The 19794-nt window shown below is 29.9% G+C and overlaps 1 protein-coding gene and 1 long non-coding RNA gene across 12 annotated transcripts in view; both read left to right on the top strand.

The window, feature by feature from the left end:
- LOC115881827 overlaps positions 1-19794 on the top strand; it is an 89023-nt gene that overhangs the window by 52453 nt on the left and 16776 nt on the right. For all 11 annotated transcript variants that reach the window (XM_030899507.1, XM_030899500.1, XM_030899499.1 and 8 more), the window contains exons 4-7: positions 1741-1994; positions 10562-10691; positions 11493-11719; positions 15263-15452. In XM_030899507.1, the coding sequence (XP_030755367.1) occupies positions 1741-1994; positions 10562-10691; positions 11493-11719; positions 15263-15452 (801 nt within the window). The remainder of the gene's footprint in view (positions 1-1740; positions 1995-10561; positions 10692-11492; positions 11720-15262; positions 15453-19794) is intronic.
- Positions 5553-6122, top strand: LOC115881829. The gene is made up of 3 exons (XR_004050093.1): positions 5553-5708; positions 5780-5866; positions 6043-6122. It is a non-coding gene; the product is annotated as an uncharacterized LOC115881829 (long non-coding RNA).

Genomic DNA, 19794 nt, shown 5'->3' with positions numbered 1-19794 from the left:
TTTTTTAATATTAAATTATAATTATGTGGCATTCCAATAACTTTTCTCTTTACCCATTGACACATACACATTAATTTACTTCCAATCCAATTTTATTTAGATCAAATGAATTGTTTTTTTAGTGTATGGTTAATTATAATCGAGATTCTTAAACGACTAATATAACATTTATTTATATGTAGTGACTTAAGTTTTAAAAATTTATTATTGAATGTATTACCTATATATTTTTGTCACAGACGTGACAATGCACATATAATTTTGCACCACGCTGGAAAGTCATCACTGCTTTGAAGGACTTTGACATTTTATATTTTTTAAATAAATTAGGTTTGGAGCTCCACCATCAATTTAGATTGGAAAGTGCCCATAAGGACAATGTAAACACTATTTGGCGCTATTCTTGCAACGGTCGCGACTCAAAGCTTTTGAAAATTTCGGAGCGGTTCGGCTTTTTCCGGAATTATATCGCCAAATATTATTTATTCAAATTTATAATATTTTTTTAATTTTATAAATAAAATACAGTGCGTTGCATACAAGAAACTTTATTTTATATTATACTTTACATGTATGAAATACCAATGAAACATTGGAAATCGATGCCACGATCCACGATGGTTTTTGCAGTTCACAGTTCACAGCACAGCTTTTTAAGTTTTTAATGTCACTTTTTCACAATTATCACGGGTTTGAGTAAATAAAACTTATACTCACAAGATAGCAATAATTACTTTGAAAATGGGCGCTTTAAACACTTTCTTTCTGTTTCCTCTCTGACAGCGATTTGTTTTTCAATTGTTTGTTTCACAGTGACAGTTGATTGTGACACAAGTATGGTTTATGTATTTTCCCAAGCATAACTTGATTTATAACACTAAAATCTAAACCCGATAATCATTAAAGTTGTTGTGTCCATACGAATATACAAACATCATTTATTCCAGAAATACTGCGGTTTTATCTGATTCAGTTTGTAATAAAACGATGCCAATATATTTTCTTTGGGATGTGTATAGAGCAAAATAACAAAATAGATCGAAAAACAAACAATCAAAATGTTCTATTTATTTTCTACTAAAAGTATCAGCATTTTAGTAATATCATGTTTTTCTATTTTTTTTAACTTAATTACATATTTTAATTTTTAGTCATAATTTTATTTTTACAATGAAAAATTTACATATACAAAGACGTAACCGGGATGATATTGAAAATAATGAATTAGAATGCAAGACATAAATCAGTATAATAATTAATTAATAATTAAGTCAAGTAAATTAAGAGAATCTTAACTTAGACTAAAATGGTCATTGAGAACTTTCAACTTAAAGTAAAGGTAAACTTGCAACTTGCCAATTATGCGTCGTAACGCGATTCTTTTTTTTTTTCGTAATATTTTGATTTTTTTGAAATTTTCGTAATATTTTGATACAAGCTTATTTAAACAAAAATATATATATTGGCTTTGAAATTAACTGTACAAAAAAACTTACTGTACATAAAGTACAAGTTAAATTTTTCAATTCACTTAATGATGTTACTCAACATTAATAATTAAAAAATCTAATTATCTCAGTTTTTTAGATATTGCGAGGTATGTACACTCAGATGCAAAAAAAAGCCACGGAAAAATTTTTGGTCTAGTTTAAAATATTATTAATTCAGCCAATCGATATTTCAATAGCTTTACATTAAAATGCCGACAAAATACTAAAATACTTTTTTCTTCTTTTTCAGTCCATTACTTGTGATTGCGATGCGACACCGGCATTTCAGCTTAAGTCTTTTCGCCAAAAAGGGGAAAAAGTCGACACTTCCCACTATCGAGTGGACTTGAATAGATTCAGAGCTCGCCTCAACATTTATTGCGTCTCTGAAAAGCTTCAGGCCAATATCAAATGCGACGGATGGCCCGAAATCAAGGTGGCGCTGGCTCCCGTCGGCAATATCAAGAACAACCTAGATGAGACGCAGCTACAAGAAGTTATAACGTAAGTGATAACTAATAAGAAGTCTTAAGTTAATGGTGTTTGGGGTAAAAAAGACTTAGGGGTAATGGTGTTTTATTGGCCATTCTTTCTTATAATCTTCAAGATTACATTCATGAACTGTTTCTGTAAGTGGTGAATATGGCTCAATTCATCTCGTCCTAGATACCATTTTTTAGACAAACGATTTTTCTTTTGTTGTAGTATGCGTTTGCCCTTCTAAATTATGTTTAATTATATATATAGGATCCTATATCTCCTACGCGGAGCAAAGGGCTTCAGTGGCTCTCCATCGGGTTCTGTTTTTGGCAGTTGTTTTTTTTTCCTTCCATGTTGACCCTACTTGTTGAAGCTCATCCAGTATGGAACGTCTCCATGTTTGAACAGTCGTCCTTGCTTTCTTTTTCCTTGGGGATTCCACTCCAACGCAGATTTCGCTATATTACTATCAGGTTTCCGCAAAGTGTGACCTATCCAACCCCATTTTCTTTTGCGGATTTCAATGACTACTTCTTGTTGGTTTGTAAGTTCTGGTTTGGTTTGTATGTTTAATTAAGTAACACTATTAAAGCTTGATTTTCATGCATCCGTTGTCCGACGATACGATGATACGATATTAATTTTATTGGTTGAATTTATAGACTTCAGTTGGTTAGAAACAGTTAACCAATCGAAGCCTTTAAATACAACTAATGAAATTAATATCGTATCAACGTATAGTCGGACAACGGATGCATGAAAATCAAGCTTTAGGCTGCAAAATTTCTCTTCTGATATACGACATTATTTGAACTACGTCATTATTTACCACCGTTAGCCCACGACCACACAGAAAGCGTTTTTTGCGTTTTTAGCGTGAAGCGTCTTTAGTGACTAAAACAAAATAACAGGATTATATAGGAGTGGCCACACCAGAAGCGTGTAGCGTTCGGCGTGTCTCGCAAAAAACGCAAATGAAAACAAATCAGTTTGTTTTCTGTAGCGTCTTTAGCGTTTTTTAAGATGAGACCCCGTCATAGGCGGACGTTATATTTAATAATACAATAAAAATAAATTAAATAGTATGCATTTTTTTTCATTTTAGGGTATTATCTAAAAATATTTTTATAAAGAACATCTACTGTTTAGGTAGATTCTATTAAATTCAAAAATTTGAAGGAAATGTTTGAAAAAGTGTAGTTTGAAATGTTGAAAAAGTAATAAATTAAAGGAATATTTTCTTACGCGTAAAAAATAGTTTTTTTTATGCGTAAAGTGTTTTTTTCTGCGTAAAAAAGTTTTTTTAGCAGAAACAAGTAGTTTTTGACGCTTAAAAAATAGTTTTTTTACGTGTAACAAATAGTTTTTTTACACGTAAAAAATATTTTTTTGGGTAAAAAGGTTTTTTTTACCAGAAACAATAAGTTTTTGACGCGTAAAAATTATTTTTTTACGTGTAACAAATAGTTTTTTTACACGTAAAATATTTTTTTGTGCAAGAAAGGTTTTCTACCAGAAACAATAAGTTTTTGACGCGTAAAAAATAGTTTTTTACGTGTAACAAATAGATTTTTACACGTAACAAATAGTTTTATACGCGTGAAAAATAGTTTTCTACCAGTAACAAATAGCTTTATACGCGTAAAAAATAGTTTTCTACCAGTAACAAATAGTTTTATACGCGTAAAAATAGTTTTTTACGTGTAACAGTTTTATTCTCTTAAAATAATAAAATTAGTTTTTTACGTGTAACAAATATTTTTTTACACGTAATACTTTGATTCACTTTTACAAAATTTGTATTAAAATATCAATATTTTTGATAAACACGTGGACTGCTCACAAATACACACGTCGCGTCACTGCGTATTTCTAAGCCGTTAACACGTTTCGTTACAACGAGCTCGTGTATCAGGGCCGTCTCAATAGGTCGTATGCTACGACCTTCAATTTTTACTCCCAGCGCGCGTAAAGAAGTTTCACTCCAAAATGTTTCTAAATCATGTCCTAAAATTGCATTAGCAACTAGAAATATTTACTATTCTATTATATAATTATAATTACTTATTATATTATATTATAATTATAACAGGTACTAATACAACATACATACAACATACAACATACAAACGCGACAACATAAAAAAACTATACACATATAAACTAAAATTCGTAAAATAAATGGCAAATAATGGTTATTAATTTTACACACATCACTGGCACTAGCAGTAGATTATTGTGTTTGTCTCCGAATATATGCCCCGGCCCGTCCACAATTCAATCCCAGCATCTTTCATCTTCGTCTCTTCAACGCTAACGGCGCCGATCTCGCCTATCTCTTTCTCACAGGATTGATTGTTGGACGGGCCGGTAATCCACGAGCTTGTGACGTTACTAATTGACATCTTGATAGAAACTGCAAACCTGCCGCGTCTTTTGCGTGTTTTTAATGGACACAAATCGAAAAAACCGCTTAAAACGATAAAATTTCAAAAAGCGCTTGAGACGCAAAAAACGCAAAACGCTAAAAACGCTTTCTGTGTGGCCGTGGGCTTATACTGTTTGTTCAGGCATCGTTCGCCGTTACGTCGTCATTATTTGTCAAATATGAGTTTTAGGGTGTGTCTGAAATGAGTTCATATTTATGTTTATATTTTTTAATTTTGACATTGATCAATGTCCGTCAATAAAATTATACCTAACCTAACCCCAAATCAAATGACAATGACAATTTCTGAAAGGATATTTTGACATTGGTCGATGTCCGTCAATGAGATTATAACCTCAAATCAAATGACAATGACAATTACTAAAAAGAATGTGCAGTAATTTACGAAATGCCGTAATGTAATCTCTTTCATCTGGTTATTAAGTGATTGAGAGTTCGAACCTCCTAAGTGATTGAGATGCCATTCTGGAAGAAGGATAAATGCAACTGATGTGTTATCCAAAACCATTAATTTTTGCTATTATTCAAGCATTAAGAAATCAAGAAATAAGTAATAAGTTGTGAAAATTGTTAAGCTTTAGAATACTAAATTTGTCATACATATTTATTAATACTTATAAATCTTAGGATTTTTGCTGTAAAGTTAATTATGAAATATCTAAATACTCTAAATTTAATAAAGTCTAATTCAAGCGGGCATTGGACATTGACAATTAATTATTACAAATTTTCAATGTTTACAAGTGCGAAGAAATTCGGGAGATAATATCATATCACAGATAACACATAATCCAGATGGCTCCTTACGTGTTAAAAATTGTCACCCCAATTTCACTCCAATTTGGAAAAATATTGGAGTGACGTTTGAATAATCTGAAATTTTTAGATTCCTTTTCTAACTTTTTTGGGAGGTTTTGCTTCTCTTGCACAGATGTCGCTTGCACTTCAGTTGCGTGGTTGCCAAACGTTATATCGAAATATATTTCATTTCATTATGAATATATAAAATTAAAAATTATGTAATTTATAAACATGAAATAGATATGGATGTTAGGTAATACCGGATGTTAAATTAATATATAAATATTTAACTTAATACGTACATTATTATTTTATTAATTTATCGTCACGTCATTTACCAGTTGCCTAATTACGAAAAGTTTCATATGATATTAACCTCAAAAATGATCTTTGAAAACAAACAACAACAAATAACTCAAAGAAATAACTACATACTACATAATAATAACTGATAATAATGACTTTTAATGGTATAAAGGCTGATGAAGGTAATTATAAACATTATTTTGAGTTTGTTTAAAAAATATAGGATCCAATATAACTAAGCAAAATCAAACAGTTTTAGACAACCAATACAAGATTCAGAACTCGGCATCGCGATAAACAAGTAAAATTGTACATTCAGGAACTCGTTTAAATATTATAGGTAAGTAATATTTTCACAAAAAGTAAACATAAAGTAATATAGAATATTACCTGTGATAAAATGTTAATTAGTGACGTATATTTATTCTAATCACATTTAAATTTAAACTCAAAATTTTCATAAAGAAAATGATAATTTTTTCATAGATATAAAGTAAATAATATTACATATTTCAGGTTGATTGAAGAATAATCTACAATTGATTAGAGCCTATGACGATGCGAGAGATAATTAATATCACCTAACTTTAAACCAGCCTAAAGAAGTTTACATGCATCTCATCTAACCATTATAGGTAATAATTTACAAAATTAGTCATTTTGATTATAATATTATGGTATCTTAGGTACATTTTATCTTCTAGATCAGTAGTGATTTTCATAATTTGAATGAACTCACAGATAGCAATGGGGCACCGCACGAAGCAGTATTACAAAATGTGAAATAAAACTGTAGTACATATTGCTCTATAAAATTTAATAGAAATAAATTTATTTATGAAAATTAATGAAGTTTTATCTTTCCCTAGGAAAAAAATAACAATTATATTTTGAACAATTAATTTAGAACATTAGAGTTAAAAAATATATGTGTTAGAAATTGTAACACATATTTTTTAACTCTATGTTAATCTAACTTAGAATAACATATTTTAATAAAATTGCGCTTATACTTTATACTTTTTGCTATTATATCAATAAGAACTAACGTAAAGGGAGCAATTCATTTATACTATAAACACACATGCATATTTTTTGGATCTTTTTAAAACCATGAATGATGTTGAAATATGCTACACCTATTAATTCTTATTAACTAACTTTATAGCTAGACAGTTGAAAATTTTACAGATAATTAATGTATCTATGTTGCCGCTATAAGAACAAATACTAAAAACAGAATTAAATAAATGTTTATAAATAAAAAAGTACTTTCACTAAACATTATCGTTTAAGTAAGAATTTTACAAAGAATATTCAAGTCCTCGAGTGGCCGTGTGGTTAAAGGCGTTAGGATTTGAAGGCGGTGAGACGTAGTGAGGCAGGTTCGAATCGTAGGCAAGGTGACTGTTTCTTAATCTTTTTTTTTATTTTTACATATTTATTTTTACTTATTTATTATTGATTAATACAATTTTTAGCAATGTGTTTCTTCATTTTTTTTAAATTACTTACAAGCGCATTCAAAATTTCAGCTAAATCGGAAAAAAAGTTTACAATAATATAATGTCTGATGTTGTATAGATAATGTGTGAATGGTACATTCAATGATAATGAACCCTTCGTGCGCGAGTCCGACTCGCACTTGGCCAATTTTTTTTGTTAATTGAAACGTTTAGAATTTGAATATTCGTTCAAAAATTTTTTTTTAATAAATTTATTTATGATAAACAATTTATTAATGAAATAATATGACCGAATTTCCTGGAAAGTTTTTCAAATTTGTACATATGAAAACCTAGCTTTACCACTTATCATAGAAAATCTCTATTCCTTCCCTTATCACGGAATAATAAAGGAACGAACCATATGCGACAAAGATAGAAGATTTAGATATGTCGTTACTGTCTTTGTTGTTTTTAACGGATATTTTAAAAAGGCGGGTAATTTACCTTTGACTGTCTTTGATTATAACTGTGTGTGATTAGTGATAATAAAATTATTATTAAAATGTCTGGTAATAAGTGCCAATTTTATAATTGTGGGATTTCTCGGAAATCAGGTGTACATATGTTTAAGTTTCCTGCGTCAAGAGATCCTAATTTATGTACAAAGTGGATAGAAAATTGTGGTGAGTTCATTCATATAGAATTTTTTGCACATTTTGTATGTAAAAATACGGCGTTAAGTTACCTTAGAAATGGTGATCGATGGCTTTTACCATATACCGTATGATCGAAAAAAAACGGCGTCAGCGATGGCTATGAAATGAAGATCGCTGTCATTTGATATATAAAAATTATATGGGGAATGTCATCGACCATCATTTCCAAGCCAATCGGACGCCTTTTTTTGGATCATACGGTATAATTTAACACATTAAAATTGTCCATCGTTATTTCTTTATCTATGCAAAGTTTATGATGGATAAATCAAGTAATTAAGTGGATATAAATTATAAATGAATCAGTGAACATAAACTGTTATAAATTATAAGTAAATGCAATTATTGAATATACCATACGATCGAAAAAAAAACGGCGTGGGAGTGGGCTTGGAAATGAAGCATATATAGATTAATTAGAAAGCATTTTATAAAAATATATAGTTATACAGGGTGTCCCCAAAAAAGTTATACATTAAAGTTGTTTTTGTAATGGAATACCCTATATATTAATTGATTTTTGGATTCAGGAAAAAATAAAGGTGTGTTTATTAAAAAAACGTATGTGCCTAGAATGTAAGGATTTTGACATATTTCACATTTTGTGAAAATGAAGAATAAAATTTAAATTTCAATAACAGCTATCTATATTGTAATTTATCCTGTATAGCCTGATATTTAGTTACAATAACCATAATATGTTAAACCAAAAATTAAAATGTGACAGGAAAAGTTATACAGGGTGGGACAAAACTTATATTGAACATTTATCACTTTGAAAAGCAAGTTACTCCTTTATTTTAAATGGAACACCCAGTATATTATTTCCGTGTTCAATGGGGGAATTCATATATCTTCAAAATATTATTAAGGTTGCCTACCCCTCTAACAAAAGATTTTCCTAGATACTTTCATTTTTATGATTTTTGCGTCAGTAGATCTTTATTATTTGAAAAAATCTAGGTGGCTGTGTTAATTTATCAAAATTAAAGGATGTAGTATAAAATACTGTAATAAAAACATACGTTTAAAACATATATTAATTATCACAGAATTAAAATTAGATATAAATGTATAATTATATAACAAAAATTTGAATCTAAAAGTAGAATCATATCAATTCTTTCTGATGTAGGATAAGTTTCTATTTTCGGAAAATTTCTTAGATTTTTTTGTTTCAACTGACGAACTGACACAAAATAATAACTAGTTGCTAAAGTTGAACTAATTTGACACTATGTTGAAGTAACGTCAGACATATCACAGCCACCCTAGATTTTATCAAATAATAAAGATCTATTCACACTAAATCATAGAAATGAAAATATCTAGGAAAATCTTTGTTTGAGGGGTAGGCCGGCAACCTTAATAGTATTTGGAAGTGACATGAATTTCCCATTGAATATCGGAATAATATTCTGGGTGATTCAATTAAACTAAAGGATTTATACAGGGTGGGTATTAAAGGAGTTATACAGGTTATACCAATGTTCAACATTAATTTTGCCCCACCCTGTATAACTTTATGGGTCAGGTTTTAATTTGATTTAAAGTGCAATAGAGTAAATTCCAATTTAGGTAGTTTTTCTTGAAATTTAAAAATTGTTCTTCAAAATCTTAAGTAAGTCTAAAACCTTACATTTCAGTCATATACTTCCCTAATAAAACACACCTTTATTTTTCTCTTAGAATCTAAAAATTAGTTAATAAAGGGGGTATTCCGTTACAAAAAAAACACAAATTTGATGTGTAACTTTTTTTGGGGACACCCTGTAGAACTCTCTATATTTTTAAAACGTGCGCAGAATTAACTTACATATGCTCACAAAATTTCATTTCAATACGAACTGGTCGTTCTCCTTGGAGCCTCCGAGTCGTATGAGAGGCGCCACCCTGTATAATTTTTATATAGTTGCACTTTAATAAATTGTTAGTTAAAACTAACAGTCCTACGAGTGTGGAATTTTGTACAGGTGGATTTTGGACATTCATCTCTTAAGAGAGTGAAATAAGGGATGAAAATTTGTACAAACATTTGTTAAAATCGGGTTTAGAAGTATGAAATTCTGTTTGTTCCTTATGTAACGTAATTTAGCAATAACAAGCAATTTTTTTTTTGTCCACACCTCATTTCACCCCGTTAGAGGGCGAATTTCCAAAAATTGTTCCTGAGTGCTAAATTACGTTACATAAGGAACGTCTGTGCAAAATTTCATACTTCCAAAACCGATTTTAATGAATTTTTGTACAAATTTTCATCCCTTAATTCTTATGGGGCGAATGCCTATATAGATAACCTTTACCCTTATTTTCAGCTAATGAATATTAAGAGACAAATAATAAAAATAAAATCTAAATTATAAATTTCATGGCTATAAATAGCATATATATTCATCTAGAAATTCTGACTTTCAAACATCCACTGCGACTAGTATTTTCATATCCAATTGTATAGTATTAAAGTCCGAATATACATTTTTCCCTGGAGTTTGACCGGGAATTTGCTTATAAATATGAACAACCGGCTACGTCGCTTCACATCGCGTGGCCGTGGTGTGGCTCGAAATTCGTTCGTTTTAAAAATATTATTAGATTTGGCTATAGGCGCCCTCTGTGTCATTAATAGGGAACTGTCTCATCGAAAACATGCTGTTCCGTAAGCAATGGCCATCTGGATTATGTGTTATCTGTGATCATATGAAAAAATATTTTTTTCAATATGAAATATTTTTATTTAACGTGGCTCCATTTAGTTATATATTTTTACTACAATTAGAATAGTTAAAATAATAATTCCTTAAAACAATCGTTTCTTCAAAATTAAAATAATAATGTTACGGGTAGTGAATTAATACGAATAATCTGTTTCAGTGAAATAGTGACCACTGCTTTAAGGAACACTGAAGTGAATCTCAACTTGGCCCAGTACCCCACATGCCCAAGACTAATTCGTCATATCGAAACACCAGGTCGTATGCTTCCTTTGCATTATGACAGCATGGTGAGTATTTCTCACATAATCAATAGAGTTTCTAGCGAAATATTTTTTATATTCGTTTTCCTTTATTAAATCCGTTCTAGGCTAACCCTGCTAGATATTTGATTAGCCCCTCATACTTCAACATGTAAATTGACCGATAGCATCTGGCAAATTCGCGGATAGAAACTTTATGTTTGTGTGTCGGACCGCGGACCAAGCCTCTGACGGCCCAAATCCGCAAGCTTGATCTGTCAGATTAGATTGGTCTAAAAAACGATCGAAGGATAAAGTCTGTGGGCTTGTAACGCTTTTATAAAACGTCGAAAGATTTAATCAGGCAAGGATCTATCTAATCAGCAGAAGTTGGTATGAGTCGGAAGCAGGCCAGATTGGGCCATCCGAAATACGAGGGTTTTGGTACGTGATGAGCCAAATCTACCGAATAAATCCGCAGACCAAATCCGCTGGATTATGGGGGGTTATTAATGTCTAATCCCTGATCATATACCATACATAATACATAGGTTTTAATTAATTATTATCAGATATACACATGAAAAGAAGTATTTTAGTAATTTAATGAGAGGTCATTCTTTTTAGATCGACTTTATTTGTAATTAATGAATAGTAAAATGTGTCTTTATTAAATTATTATTGTAAACAATATGTTAACTTCAAATACATTTAATTTTACCGTTTGACTGAAAGAAATAAATTTGTTCAACTATTTATTAGCCAGTTTGCAATGAAGTTGAATTTGCTTTTTTACTTAAAAATCATTATGTTCTTCTGTCTATAATTTTCAATTGGCATTTGTTTTAGCAAGGTAATGCTTACTCATCAACGCCTAATCATTCTCCGCTGAACGCGGTCCAACTTCAAGGAGAGAAACGACTTTTAGTAAAAGTGATAAGAGCCGCCCAATTGGGCGGCACCCAAGGCTGTGTAGAACCATTCTGCGTCATAGAGATGGACGAACCCTCTCAGAAGAACCAAACTTCGGTGCAGAAGAACACCGACTCACCTTACTGGGACGAACATTTCTTATTGTAAGTAATAAAATAAATAAATTATATCTATGTGTTGTTAATTTTTAATAATCGTAACAGATTATTATAATTAAATATCATTTCGTAACTATTAACATTCCCATTTTTAATTTTGAAGTATATGTATAGCTTACTGTGAAGTGGGAAAGCTCATACTATAGTCTGTCCAATGACAAAATACTTGTCAGTGATAAATGTTTGTCATTTTAATTTCAAAGTAGTTTATTTTATTTCACAAAGAAATAAGTTGGTACAATTGGGATGCAAAGCGAGAATATAATATATTTAAAATTTTAGTGAACAAAGGTGTGTTAAACAAACCACATACAAAAAATCTATAATAAAATAACCATTTCTTTCTTTCAAACTTCATGAAACTTCCTGCATTATACTTATCGATATAACTTATTATCTACAAATAAAAAAAGTTCTAATACAGCACAGGAATAAGTAAAACAAAATATTTTATTAATAATAATTCATACGTTATCTTAAAAAATATTAGAAGGTCTGTCATAATCTACCTTGAGTCGTAAAACAGAGTATAGACACTTTCATTACCGTATTCATAACTTACAGCGGTGAAGGAATATATGCGGGAATTTTGTACTTGTATTTTTTATACATGCGTACATCTGTATCTTCTTTATATTCTGCACCATCATTTACCACCATAAAATTTTAGAAAGTAGAATTTAAACGTTTACTGATTAGCTGGGGCGAGGATAAGTTCCGATTGATTTATAATATATACAGGGTGAGTTTCCTACGATGTTCTCTATGGGTATCTCGGAAACTACTGGAGATTGTGTTCTCCGTTTTTTTTTAAAGCCTGTCATTTTTGACATATGACACAAACATGTGTTTTTTTTTTAAATGGAAACCGTAGTTGGCCGTGACTTCATAAACAGCGCCATTTTTTAAGCTTTTCAGCGATATAAGATAAAATATGTTTTCTTCGAAAAATTACGGAGTTATAGCCAATTCTTATAATTTTTAAACAATTTCACTTAGCCAAGGAAACAAGTTTAATCGTTTTTGCTCTCAGAAATGTGAAGCTGTCACATCCAAACTTTGTAAATTAAAATAAACAAAAATTGTAAATATGAATTTTTCAAATGAAGAAAAGCGTGTAGGATAGTTGGTTCAACTTTTCTTGACCACACATTTTCGAGGATACGTTGACCGGTGAATATTTTTTAGAGAACGGTTAGTCTCAATAACTGCACTAACAAAAAACTAAAATACTTAAATATTATGACAAAACTACGTTTTCGATAATTTTTTAATACGATTAACATGACGGCGCGGCGGCGGCGCACAATGGTTTATTTAACTGATTTACGGGGACATCAGAGATTTAATTAAAAACTGTAACGGGATTGAAACTAGTTATAAAATTTATACCAGATATGTTTTTTTGTATTGTGGTATAAGGAGACTACAACTATTTTTTAAGTACTAAAAATATATACAGGATGTGTCATTTAACTTAATATCTAAAAAACGGTAAGTTTCTCAAAAAAATACTATACGTAAAATTTATACGACAGATACCTATTTGTTGCATAGAATTCTAAAGACTACCATAACTATCTGTAACTACTAGAAAAATATATAGGGTGTGTAATTTAACTTGGGTTAAGCCTAATATCTCAAAAACGGTGTTTCTTAAAAAATAAATAAAAGTCATTAGAAACTAAAATTTTTAATAACAACTCTAAAACTGTCAAAATTTGCCCATTGCACACCCTCTAAGAAATATTTTTTAAGTTTAAATGTTAAGGGGGTTTAAGTTTTCTATGATTTCGTTTTCTTTCCTAATAACGTCAAGTGTTTCTTTAATAAGTTCAAATTTAATTGGAATACGGAAACGTGTGGACGAAGTTCGACGATTTTGCCAAATATTTTTTACCCCAAATTTGTCTGACACGTAATTTTTAATGGTACAATAGGTGTTAATAGTAAATCGGAATCAGTCCATTGTGGATTATTTTGAAAAACTTGCTTATAAGTTGAGTGGATGGAGCTGCCGTCAAATCCCCATTTATATATCGTTTGAAAATTAAAAGCCCCATCCTTCAAAACTCGCTCCAAAACTTCATTCTGTTCTACATAAGCGCATGCTGGTATGATCTAAGAGACTTTGTAGATTTATTGCCGCACTGGACTCCGTTACTGTAATATTGGAAGGATAACAGTCCTTTTTGGCCTGAAGAACTTTATATAGATAAGTACTAGAAGGTTTGGAACTGTAAACTACTTCATTTAGCCAAATAACATGTTTTTTAAGAAACTGTGTTTTCTTTCTATCGCAGTTTTTCCAGCGATTAAATAATTTACCAGAAAACACCGAAATTTTGCTTCTGGCCCTCTCTTCATCAACAGATGATATACTAATGTAATTTAACATTTTGTTTTTTACATCAGTAGAATTAGCACGCGAAATCAAGAAGTTATCGCACAAAAATTGAAATAAGTGCAATCTAGTGATTTCTGGAGTGCCACCTAAAACGAAAAACCAAAAAAAAAAAATGTTACGCACCTCATCGCACATTGCGACTACATTGATTTTGAAGAGAAATGTTCAGACTTTAAAATAAAATTAACTTTGGTCAGATCGAAAGCGCATCTTATTTTTCGCATCCCTTTAAACTAAATAAAAAGGTCAAATTGTAATGATATATAAAATGTTTAAAATAATTATCGGATAAAAGACCAAAACAGCTTAAAACTTACTCAAAGAAACTAAATCCATGTTAGATTAATATAAAAATTTCACCTATCACAAAAACAATTTCGAATTTGAATCAAATAACATTAAAGAATCTCTATTAAATGCTTACCTTTTCAATTGCGAATTTCGCCAATTATTTTATAAGAAATTTTTTGTCCAACAAATATATTTTGTTTGCTTTTAAGGTGCGCAACTAGTCTAGTTTTTATATATACAGGGTATTTTGAAGTTTTCAAAACACCACTGTATGGCCAGATGTCCCCGTAAATCTTAAAAATAAACCATTGTGTGGCGGCGTGAAATAAGTACTGATAATTTCGGATTTTTCCCGTTGAAGCGCTGCGGTCGGAATCTGTTGAAATCAACTGAAATGCACCAAGCCTATAATACTTAATCGTTAGTGACTATACCTATGAGCACAACGATAATTAAAATTATTTTAAAAATAATAATTGAAGGGCTTATTGTAATAACATGATATGCCACAAATCCATAATTCTGAATTATTAGACTGGAGTCTTGAAAAAATGTGTAAATTTGAATATTAATAAATATAAATTTGAAGACGTTTTAGAGATAGTTGAGTTTTTAGTATTTATCTAACAAATTTGTTGGATAAAAGGCAAGAAAAACACTAGTTACTAGTTAATAAAACTGATTTCTGGTTGAGTAGCTTATCATGTACAATAAGCCCTTCAATTATATTAATGAAAAATATTGACTTGGGAGTGTTGTACAGCAAAAGTACGGTATACATTTATTGTATGATACTTTACAATATCTAATGATTATATTTTTGTATATAGTGACTTATCTCCTCATACGGCGGAACTACTGTTCGAAGTATACGATCACGCTGTGAGGCCGCATCGATTCCTAGGATTAGGTATAGTAGGCGTAGAGGAACTATTAATCAATCCGTCGCAAAGGCAGATCATATCTTTGCAAAGCAGACCGTACGAAAGCGATCCCGTTACAGGAACGCTAACAGTTGAGGCAAGTAACTTACCTTTTATGAATATCTATTATATGACTAATTTATTGTTTGATTTCTATATTGCAATATTACAAATTATAACATTTTAGCTGTTATTTGAAGCATTTTCCTTCGCTAATATGGTTGAATTTTCAATAAATCTTTTGAGATTATTTAAAGTTGATATAATTAATGAGAAACAAGACAAATTTAATATTATTACAAAAAAACATGTAAAATTAAATCAAATGTAGGTATCTCCAGATTCCAGATAACGATCTGAAACACTTTTAGTGTAATGTACTACCATAGCTTTCAAAAACCACAGAACATTTTTAACCAATACCTAAATTTTAATGAAAGTATAGAACTAGCTTTATTCAGAATCTCCTAATTAGTGGAATAAATTAGAGGCTTCAATTAACGTAAATAAATGTTCCTATAATTTCGGTGAAAGATTAACAAAAGTTAACAAGTGAAGCTTTAGAAAGCTTCAAGCTCGCAATTAGTAGTTTCAATTACACTATACTTTTTAGTTTACAATCATTCACAATGTTTAAAAAACACTATTAAAATTAATAGAATATCCTAGCAACAGATTGCGGTAGTCAGTTGTATCCATAGAGAAAGCCTAATAATTAGCTTATAAAACAATAAACTTAATATAACTTTTTATGCTAATTCAAAAGTACCATCACTTTGAAACCACTAATTTATTTCACTATTTTTGAGGTTCTGAATTGAGACTTACTACACAAGAAATGTGTATTTTTATATTTATTTTTTTTTAAATGGGGTTATACTATTAATTAATGTTTAATGCTTTTAATAACAGCTACCAATAACAACTTATTTATTTGTATATATCAATTTAATAATACATAATTTTATATCTCACTGTGACAATATTCTGGTTATAATAATGTATTTTCAAAAATATGAATATTGCTATATAGAAATATACTTTGCTATCACATAAATTTGAGCCATTATATTGAGTGGCTATTGAATGTGAAATGTGATATTCCACATTGCTTAGACCAAATTGGATTACCATAAGTAATGGCTATATTTGGGGGTGTATATACAGGAGGGGGAATTGGGCTAATTACCCCTCCCAAGAAGACATTTATAAATAAAATAAAATATGGTGTAAAATAAAATTGTCACAAAAAAGGATAATAGTACCATATAAATTAGAAAATCCAAAGCAATCCAAGTGTACTTTGTTCCACTGTCACAATACGTTTCAGCGAATATTTAATTTAAATATAGTAGTTTATTTAAATATTGCCACTGATCCTCCCAGACTCAATCTCTAGATGCGCCACAGGGCTGTATAGTCTGTGATATACAGGGTGAGTCTTAAATAAGTGCAAATATTTTCAGAGCTGGTAGTAGATCTCAATAAAAGAACCATATTTTCTCCTTTATTGTTTTTCAATTTAGTCCAGATATATTTAGTAGTCCGAGATATTTTACTTTGAAAATATCAAAAAATGGATTTTTTGCTTAAATTTTGTTAACCACTGGATTTTTTCTGGGTTTTCTTTTTTGTAAATTTAATCTACTGTGTATTTTGTCATATTATGAAGATATTATGTTTTTTAACTAAAAATTCCAAATTTAAAAAAAATGCGAAAAAAGACTTTTTTTAGAAAAAAACGTGTTTCTGGGGTCACAAACATACAAAATATACTACCCTTAAAAATATTGGTACGTATTTAAGATTCACCCTGTATATCTTTATGGAAATATACTTAATGAGTTTTTGTTTTGGTTGATTCATAAATTATTTTCTACTTTCTTATTTTTTATTTTGTAATTAATTATTATTTAATTATTAGTTGTAAAAATCCATGTAAACTGATTCAGTGAGCCCTTCACAAAGGCAATAAATATTACTTATTCACACATATTATGTTAGAATACTTTTTAAAAATTTATTTAAAAAAATTAAATAGAACAGATTTTTTATTTTTCTTCACTTTTTAATAATTATTATAATATAATGGTCAAATTTATGTGTTTAACTGTAACATGCTTAGCACAATCCGATTGCATGTTATGCCTCTGCACATACCGCCTTAATGCTTTAATTTTAGCAGCATGAATAAGTAGGTCCACCCATGTGCAGTCCATGCAAATTGGTTTTGGTGCTATTTCTAACAATTTCCGTGAGCAATCACGTTTGACTTAACAGGTTAGTTTTTATACTTTTCTTTTGCAAACTTATCTAACTATTATTGTAATATTGCATGAATAGTACTATAGTTTGTATATCTGCTACACTAAAATTTAATGTGAATTGGAGAGGGGGGGGGTTATAAGCAGCTCAGTTTTAAGAAAACATTTAAAACAAGAACTGATACAAACCGTTAAATGGAACTACCTATAGCTATTAACTAATATTTGCTTTTACATAATTTAGCAGAAATAAATCGAAACAAGGGACTGAATATACGGGGTGTCAAAAAATAGTGTACCAAACTTCAGTGGGTTATTCTACAGATAAAAATAAAACAAAAAGTTCCTATGAACATATGACCTAAAATGCTTTCCAAGGAATTTACAGTCTTCGAAAGGGTAAATGTAAATAATACATTTGGTTTATTTTTAAGAACATTAGTAAACTATTATTTTTGAAATTTGTTACTATACATTTTAATGCCAAAACGAATGGCGATAGTGCAAAAATCCGTAAAGTCCTAGGTACTTTCCAATAGGGTAGTGGGTACTACTGCTGTTACCACAACAACTACATTGTTCCTTGTTTTAATACACTCTATTCAAATTCTTACTGGTTTCTATCAAAAATTTCCTTCGGTAATACTAAAATCGACGCATAGTAACCTTTAAACGCAAATATATTGAAAACAGTTTATCAATTTGCACTAAACAAAGTAACTGTAACTTCTTTGGGAAGCAATTCATAGGAATTTTTTGTTTTTATTTACCTGTATAATCATCGACTGAAGTTTGGTACACTATTTTATATATTTTGACACCCCTGTATACTTAATACTTTTTAGTTATTATTATTATTTTTACTTTTCTTTCTGTAAAATTAAGCATATCTTTTCTACTCAAATGTGACCATAGAGACACATTTTTTTCAAATTATAGTTTGTACTCAGCAATAAGCTTATTAATTGTAATGACGTAGCGATATTAATTGCATGTTAAAAGTTTATCTATAAGTAAATAACTATTAAAACGTGAAGCAATTTTCCTAGCTGTTAAGCTAACATTTGTTTATTATTTGATGAAGTTATTAATAGTTTGTTTTACTTAAAAATGTTTATTTACTTTCTAACGTAACGAGCTTTCACAGCTTTTTTAAGTATCTCTACTACAATATATAAGCATTGTATTGTTTTAATTAAAATATAAACTACTCAAGATATATTTTTATATTTTTAAGTAATTTTTAGTAAAATAGGTTACAGTTGAGGGTTGGAACCTTTGGTGTTACACAGCAAAATAAAAACACTAAATCACCACAATACACCAAAACACTTTTACTTTTACACTGGACGCGCGTTTCGCTAACCATGTTAGCATCATCAGCACATGATTATAAACTGAGTTTATAATCATCTGCTGATGATGCTAACATGGTAACATTATAAACTGAGTTTATAATCATCTGCTGATGATGCTAACATGGTTAGCAAAACGCGCGTCCAGTGTAAAAGTAAAAGTGTTTTGGTGTATTGTGGTGATTTAATGTTTTTATTTTGCAGTAAAATAGGTGTTTAGTTTAGGATATAATAATTTTAGGGCAAAAAATACATAAGAAACTTTATTAAATAAATAATTTTATTTATTTATTTACCTATTCAGTATATTAAGTTTATAAGTAGAAATTTTTAATAACATGAGGAAGGCATTACGCAATATTTTGGTAGAACGTCATAATTGTTTTCAATTTGATTAATTTTTTTTTTCTGTAATATCAAAGCGGTATTATACGGTATGATCGAAAAAAAAACGGTCCAGTTAGCTTGGAAATAACGAGCAATGACATTCTCCATATAATTTTACATACAAAAGGGCAGCGATCTTCATTTGCAAGTAATCTCGTTTTTTATTTTACTACGCTTTTTTTCGTATGGTACCTATCTTCTAAAATAACTTATTAAAGCTACCGTATGATCCAATAATATAATAACTGCGTCCAGTTGGCTTGGAAATGACGATTGATGACATTTTCTATATAATTTTACATATAAAATGACAGCGATCTTTATTTCATAGCCATCTCTGGAATCTCTGGCCATTTCATAGCCATCTATCATATAATATAAACGCCATTTTTAGTCAAATATGCTGTATATGAAAAAAACGGGAGTTAGTATG

This window comes from Sitophilus oryzae, unplaced genomic scaffold, assembly GCF_002938485.1.
Source record: "Sitophilus oryzae breed Bouriz unplaced genomic scaffold, Soryzae_2.0 scaffold_1743_pilon_pilon, whole genome shotgun sequence".
Classification (NCBI taxonomy): Eukaryota; Metazoa; Arthropoda; class Insecta; order Coleoptera; family Curculionidae; genus Sitophilus; species Sitophilus oryzae.
The sequence above is the reverse complement of the archived record's forward strand: the minus strand, read 5'-3'. Positions and strand labels throughout refer to the sequence as shown.